Source organism: Erythrolamprus reginae, chromosome 1 (assembly GCF_031021105.1).
Source record: "Erythrolamprus reginae isolate rEryReg1 chromosome 1, rEryReg1.hap1, whole genome shotgun sequence".
Taxonomy (NCBI): Eukaryota; Metazoa; Chordata; class Lepidosauria; order Squamata; family Dipsadidae; genus Erythrolamprus; species Erythrolamprus reginae.
The window spans coordinates 58,314,467-58,322,616 of record NC_091950.1 but is presented as its reverse complement, the minus strand read 5'-3'; the positions used below and the strand labels follow the sequence as shown (position 1 = coordinate 58,322,616).

The following is an 8,150-nucleotide window of genomic DNA, read 5'->3' as shown; positions in this document are numbered from 1 at the left end:
GATGAATAGAACAAAATATTGCATTGAATCCTTGAACAGGAATGATGTTATACTATTAAATTTTATTTCAGTTCCATTTTATATCATGCACATTTTTCTCATAGGCATTCTCATGCTCTATAGGCAATGAACCAACTATATTAATCTGTAGGGACATAATTTAAAAATAATAGTTTGAATTTTTGCCCTTTGTTTCATATTCCTGGAGGTATAAAACACCTATGTAACAGTAGTTGGTGGGGTTTTTTTAAGCAATAGCAATAACAGAATTATATACTGCTTCACAGTGCTTTTCACAGCCATCTCTAAGCAGTTTTGAGGTTCAGCATATTGTCCCCATTTTGGGTCTCCCTTTTACTGATCTTGGAAGGATGGAAGGCTTGAGCCTGGTGATAATCAAACTCCTGGCAATCAGCAGAATTAGCCAGCATTACCACATTCTGACCCAGGTGTCCCTCACACTTCGCAACTTTAAGACTTGTGGACATCAACTCCCAACTGGCTGGAGCATTCTGGGAGTTGAAGTCCATAAATCTTAAAGTTGCCAAGTTTGAAGACCTCTGTGAATAACTACTGCACCACCATAGTTCTTTTTCTTTCTTCATATACATATACATATACATATACATATACATACATACATACATACATACATATACATATATATACATATATATATATACATACATATACATACAGCTAAAAACATTTGACACACACACACACACACACACACACACACACACATATATATATATATTCATAGATTTTCACGGGTACAGGTATGAAGGTCTTGGCATATTCGGGTTTCTTCCCGTGTAAGAAACCCGAATATATATATATATTTTCAAAATTTAATTTTCAAAATTCAGCTTAAACGTGACATATATATATGTATTTGTATATGTATGTGACATATATATATATGTATAAATATATATATTTGTTTTCGTAAATTTTCACGGGTATATGTATGTAGATTGTTCTGAGTTCGAGTTTTGCCCTGTGTAATATTTTGCATGTCTATGCGACGTTTCGGTGAAATCACATTCACCATCATCAGGCTGAAGTTCCAAGCTTCGTGCTGTTGTAAAATGGAATGTTTGCCTTAAACAAAAAACACTTCATAAAAATCACCATGTCAATCCTTCTAATAATTATGATTACACCAACCAATCAGATCACTAAAACATAATCACCCAATCTATTTGCTACATTCAAACCAAATCTCCACCCCCACACTATATACTAGGAAGAAATGACAGTTGCAAACATTCCATTTTACAACAGCACGAAGCTTGGAACTTCAGCCTGATGATGGTGAATGTGATTTCACCGAAACGTCGCATAGACATGCAAAATATTACACAGGGCAAAACCCGAACTCAGAACAATCTACATATATATCTAACCATCTTCCTGCTTAATTTATTTACTTTTTGCGGTTAGGGGGAGATATCTTAGTGCAGTGTTTCTTAATCTTGGAAAATTCCAGATGAATGGACATCAAGTTCCAGAATGTCCCAGCCAACCATGCTAGCTGGGGAATTCTGGGAGTTGAAGTCCACACATCTGAAAGTTGCCAGGGTTGAGAAACTCTGTCTTGGTGTAATATATATTTTAATCTATATTTTACCAGCCTCATAATTAGGGAATTTCTCACTATAGTAAAATAATATGAATATATGAATAATGCATTCATAATTTTGTTTTTAAATTCATTTGTTTTAAAACTTGTTTGTTTCTAACTTTGCTTAGTTAACTTTTTTGCAATGTATTAACATAAATGACAATGCTTGCAATAACTGTTTGGTTTACAGAACTTTTAATCAAGAAATAACTGGTACTTAATAAATACAGAGTTAGAATGGATATATATTTAATAGCTCTTTTCTTTTACATTTTATTAGGTTATTGTATACTGTTGAATGACATTTTCTGAATATCAGTCTATATTTTTTGCAAAAAATAAATGCATACATAACTGACTTCCTTTGTCAAAACCTAGAAAGTGCACAGCAAAAGTGACTAGAATAATAACATATTTAGAAATAAAAGAACGTTCATTTTGCTATCTAACAAGGAAATAACTGTAACAAAACCTTTCAGTCCTTGTGGGCCAAATTAAACTAAAATAGCCACACACTAGCATGGTAGTGAGGACATTGTGGCATAATTGACAATTATGATCCATTGCTCTCAGATGATACTTCACTGACAATTGAAGTTTTGGATTCTACTTTGTTACTGATTTTTTTCTTTTTAAAGAAATTTAATATCTGGATTTCATAGATGTGCAGAAGAAAAGCTGTAAAGAGGATCCCTCCTATTGACACAGCTACAACTGTACTGATGAGATATTGTCCTGGAAAAGCCAGTGGTGAATCATCAATATAAAGCTGCAATAAAAATATATCCTGGTAAATTGAAAAATCATACTATTTTAAAAGTTGTTACTTAAGATAGATAACTTAAGTTTACATTAGTAAACAAGATTAAATATGGATTTGAAATTTTATTACAAGAATGAAACAGAAAGAGTTATTTCAGCTAAATTTTCCTTTTAAGAGTATTCAAAATTTAAAAATACAGTACAGGTAATCCTTGACATGATCACTTAGTGACAGCTTGATGTTGTAATGGGCTTACCTGGGTGGTGGTGATATCTATGACCTGAATTAGAAGATCCAGTAGTTGCACCCCCTGTGTTCACTTGACCACACTCTATGACAATTTGCAATGCTCTGTGGTCAAATGAACACATTTTGTAATCATTTTATAAAAGGTCATGTAACTAATCATTTTATACCCAGGATAAGTTACGATAGTGATGTAAAGGTTCCATTACAGATCTAACTTGAAGTTATACATATATCATAAGAGCTGAAGAAATGGATGGATGGATGGTTGAATATCAATAAATCAGTGCATCAGTGACAAAGTCTTGCAAGGTTATATTTGAATTCCTTAATGACATGTTTGCATAACTTGCTTAAATTCTAGAAAGAAACAAGTAGGGGCTCAGCCTTGTGGGCCATCCCTTGTAATTCTCAGTAGAACTATGTCTATAGGGAAGGAAATATAAATTAGGATACCTCAAGGTTCTATCTTAGGGCCAATGCTCTTCAACATCTTCGTAAACAATTTAGATGAGGGAATAGAAAGTAAACTCATCAAATTTGCAGATGACACCAAACTAAGGGGAATGGTTAAGATAGGCTCAAGATCCAAAAGGATCTTGACAGAACTGGGCCCAGCCAACAAAATGCAATTCAGTACTGAGGAAAGTATTGCAACCTGGCAGGCATATCAGGAGCACATCACTTCAGGAAGGCAGGCTGCAGAGCAGAGACTGGGCATGGCAGGGCGAGCAAGCAGCAACCAAGGTGTAGGCAAGGCATAGGTGAGGCAAGGTGTCAGTGAAGCAAGTGCCCATATGTCAAAGGGGAACAACTTATATAGGCCAGGGGTGGGGTACGTGGGCCAGAAGTACCGCATGACGGAAAAGCAGCAAGCGGGTGATTGGGTGTACATGGGCGGCAGGGGCATGGGGACAGAACTGGTTTGGGGGTGTGGCCAGCCAGCTGTCACTACCAGTATGGCAACCACCTGCTGCCCCCTGGCCTCTCTTAGTACTCCCTGCCCTTACCCTTGTCTATTCGCACCCTCCTAAGTCATCCTACCACCCCACAGGTTCACTTTGGGAACCACTGTGCTAGACTAATCTTATTGTATTGTATTTTATTTTATTTATTTTATTTATTTATTTTGTCAAACAATTTTAGGGTGGCAATTTGTAGAAATAAAACATTAGATAAGTAATGATAAAAAGTAACAAAAGAAGACAATAGGACAGGGATGGTAGGCACAGTGGTGCGCTTATGCACGCCCCTTACAGACCTCTTATAAAGGGGGAGAGGTCAATTGTAGATAGTCTAAGGATAAAGGTTTTGGGATTAGGAGTAGAAACCACAGAATCAGGTAATGCATTCCAGGCGTTGATTACTCTGTTGCTGAAGTCGTATTTTTTGCAGTCACGTTTGGAGCGGTTGACATTGAGTTTAAATACAACCAATGTCAAGCTAACTGGCCTGTAGTTACCAGCTTCTTCTCTACTGCCCTTCTTGTGGATAGGCACAACACTGGCCATTCTCCAATCCTCAGGAACATCTCCTGTTAACAGGGATTGGTTAAACAAATCAGTCAGCAGGGTAGCAATGACAAATCTGAGTTCTTTAAGAACTCTTGGGTGGATGCCATCTGGACCCATTGCCTTATTTATCTTTACCTTAAAGAAGATGTTGCATAATAATTTGTCCGAAGTGGTGTAGCGTTTTCTGCCTTGGCAGGGGATTGAACTAGAAGACCTCCAATGTCCCTTGCAACTCTGTTATTATTCTATTCTACTCTACTCTACTCTACTCTACCCTACCCTACCCTACCCTACCCTACTCTACTCCATTGCATTCCATTCCATTCCATTCTCACACGAACTATTAGTACTGCTATATACTGCCTTGGTAAGACCCATCTTAGCATCTTTTCCTGGTTCCTGCAATATAAAATGATACTGAGACTCTAGAAAGACTGTAGAGGAGAACAATCAAGATGATTAGGGGGCTGGAAACTGAAACATATCATGATTTTTTAAAAAATATGTTTTTATTCACAAATAGAAAAACAATACAATTCAAAAAGAATAGTAAACGACTATTACAAACATGTAATTAATAGAAAGAAAAGAAAGGGTAGGGAGAAGAAGAAAAAGGGAAAAACCTAGCAAAAGAAAAGAAAGAGAAACAAGAAAGAGGGACAGAGAGAGAAAAAGAGAGAAAAGAAAATAGAAGAAAAAGAAAATAGGTTACATGGTACGTCATTTCCATTTTGTTTGCATTCCTGGTGAATCAAAAAGCAAACTCTATATATCTCCTTATTGCTTTATCTAATCCATTTATCAATTGTATACATTTTTATTGTGTTATTTATAGTTATCAATTATATCCATACATTATTTACTTGTTTATTAGTTATATCTTCTGGTTTCAAGCAATGTTCCCTCTAATTTTTTTTTGCTGTGGGCGGAAAAGTATAGTGTCTGAGCGGCAGTACCTTTGGGACTGGGCAGCATAGAAGTATAAATAAATAAATAAATAAATAAATAAATAAATAAATAAATAAATAGGGGGGAAATCCCTTCTTTTTATTAAAAGAAATTAATAATAAAACAAAACCAAAATCTATTACTATTAAAACTAAATATTTCTCTTTTTTCTCCCCCTTTTTCTATCATTTCTCTCTCTCTCTTCCTTTCTTCTCTCTCTTTCTTTCTTCCTCTCTCTCCCCCTTCCTCTCTTCTCTCTCTCTTTTTCTTTCTTTCTTTCTCTCTTTCTCTCTCTCCCTCTTGCTTTCTCTCTTTCTCCCTTCCTCTCTTCTCTCTCTCTCTCGCTTTCTCTCTCTCTCACTTTCTCTCTCTCTCACTTTCTCTCTCTCTCACTCTTTCTCTCTCTTGCTTTCTTTTCCTCTCTTGTTCTCTTTCTCATGTTATCTCTCTTGTTCTCTTTCTCTCTCCTCCTCTTTCTCTCTCTCTCTTTTTCTCACTTTCTCTCTCCCTCTCTCTTCCTTTCTATCTCGCTCTGTCTGTTGCTCTCTCTCTTTCTCTGTCTGTCAGCGAAGCGGCTGTGAGAGCGCTTTCTCGGAGCACTTCAGGAATGCCTGCCCAGCCTCTCCTGCAGCCTCTTCGCTGACAGCCTGGGACGAAAGTGCTCCCAGCAAAGGGGCTGTGGGGTGGGGGCATTCCCGAAGCGCTCCAAGAAATGCTCTTGCAGACCCCTCACTGGGCATGTGGATGAGGAGGAGGAGAAGCCGCAGCCGCCACCACCACTGCCAGAGGAGCCACGTCCCAAGACGGCAGGCGGAGGAGGAGAAAACCAGAGAGGGGGCGGATTGGGCGGGTGGGGACAGCAGCGAGAGGCCAGGGGCGCGAGGGGGCCGGAGGCAGCTTTGCCTCCAAGGAAGCTGAAGGAAGCTCAGCTCAGGGGTGGGCCCGTAGCAGCAGCAGTAGACGCCACCTACTCCGCCCCGCGCTTCAGCCGCACTGGGGCCAAGTAAGCCGAGGCTAGGCCCGTCGCCCCAGATTCCAAGGGGCAGCCCCCAGCGCGGCCCAGCGTGGGGCCTGGGCAGCAGGCGAGCATCGGGAGGGCCTTGCCATCGCCTGGCCAGGGAAGAGCTCCCCTGCCCACGATCCGGGATGGCGTGGCTTTGTGCGCCATCAATGAGTTAGTGCATGGCGGGGGGGGGGGGGGGGGCTGGTAGCTGCGTGGGTGCATGCCCGCGCAGTTTAGAGGTAACAGTGGTTTCAAGCCATTCATAAAGATTTTCCCAAATTGTGTAAAAGTCTTTCTCTTGTTTATTTTGTAGTTCAAAAGTGAGCCTGGACATTTCAGCACAATCCATGAGTTTGTTTATAATCATATTATCTGTTGGGAGGTTATTATCTTTCCACATTTGTGCATAGGCTAATCTTGCTGCACTTATTATATGGATGATTAGGCAGTATTTTGATTTTACGTATTGCCCTCTAACAAGCCCTAGAAGTTAGGTCTCTGGTTTCAATTCTAAATCAAATTGCAGTCTATCTTTTATCCATCCTTTAATTTTCAGCCAATAATTACGTGCCTGGGAGCATAGCCACCACAGGTGGTAGTAAGTTCCAAAATCTTTATTACATTTCCAGAATATGGGATCTATATTAGGATAGATCTTAGCCAAACTGGCGGGAGCATAATGCCATCGGTAAAACATCTTATAGAGGTTTTCCTTATATGGTACCGATAATGTTAATTTATAGTTTTCTTTCCACAGTTTTGTCCATTCTTCTAAGTGAATTGGATACCTAAATTCTTCATCCATACCAACATGCGGTCTTTTACTGTTTCTTCTAAGTTATCAAATTTTATTAAATAATTATACATTTTCGTTATGAATTTTGTGGGTGGGCCTAATAAAATTTTGTCTATTATATTTAATTTAGGGTTTATTCCATATTCTTCAGAATCAATTTTATATCTGTTTTGAAGTTGTATATATGGAAACCAATCTATATATTTCCCTTCAGCTTCTAAAGTTTGTCTAGATTTAAGCTTACTGTTCTTATCTAATAGTTTATCATATGTTCTCACTTTAGTGTTTCCTAGGACATTCGGGTATATCAAGGCTTCCATGGTGGATAACCACCTTGGTATTTCTATACAATGTTTTTTATTTTCCTCCAAATGAATAGTAAGGTACCTCTTATTGCATGTTGTTGAAATTGTGTGTGTTTAATATTCTTTTTTCCCCAAAGGTGGGGATGTCATCCTTCTTGTATATTATAACCTTCTACTTTGAGAATTCTTTGATTATTTAGTGTGATCCAATCCTTAATCCATAAGAGGCTGGCTGAATAGTAGTAAGTTTCAAGATCAGGTAGGCTGAAGCTCCCCGCCTCTTGTTTGTCCACCAGATTTGTATATTGAATTTACTTTTGTAATTCTTTTTCTATTTGTTTTAATTTATCTCATGAATTTTTGTAGGGATTGGGTATATCTTCAGAGTCTTTGGAGAAGGATAGCATACAAATCTAAATAATAATAATAATAATAATAATAATAATAATTATTATTATTATTATTATTATTATTATTATTATTATTATTATTATTATTATTAACAAAGCATTGCATGGCCAGTTCTTGGAGAAGATTGAAGGCAAAAAAAAAGACCTGGTCATGGATTACAAGTGGAACACTCAAAAAGGAGACAGAAGGACTAATACTGGCGGCACAAGAACAGGCCATTAGAACAAATGCTGTCAAAGCCAGAATTGAAAAATCAACAGACTCTGTAAAGAAACAGATGAAACAATCGATCACATACTCAACTGCTGCAAAAAGATCGCACAGACTGACTACAAGCATAGACATGATGCGGTGGCACAGATGATCCACTGGAACTTGTGCCGGAACTACCGTTTACCAGTGGCAAAGAACTGGTGGGATCATAAGCCCGGAAAAGTGGTCAAAAATGAACAAGCAAAACTACTGTGGGACTTCTGACTTCAGGCTGACTGAATTCTGAAGTATAACACAACAGACATCCTGATTGTGGAGAAA

At 38.2% G+C, this 8,150-nt stretch overlaps 1 protein-coding gene across 1 annotated transcript in view; it reads right to left on the bottom strand.

Annotated features, from left to right (window-relative positions):
- Positions 1-2,183: 2,183 nt before the first annotated feature.
- The window catches only part of LOC139161085 (cation channel sperm-associated auxiliary subunit beta-like), a 203,989-nt gene continuing 198,022 nt past the window's right edge, over positions 2,184-8,150 (bottom strand). The window contains exon 26 of the mRNA XM_070739810.1: positions 2,184-2,399. Coding sequence (XP_070595911.1) covers positions 2,184-2,399 — 216 coding nt within the window. The remainder of the gene's footprint in view (positions 2,400-8,150) is intronic.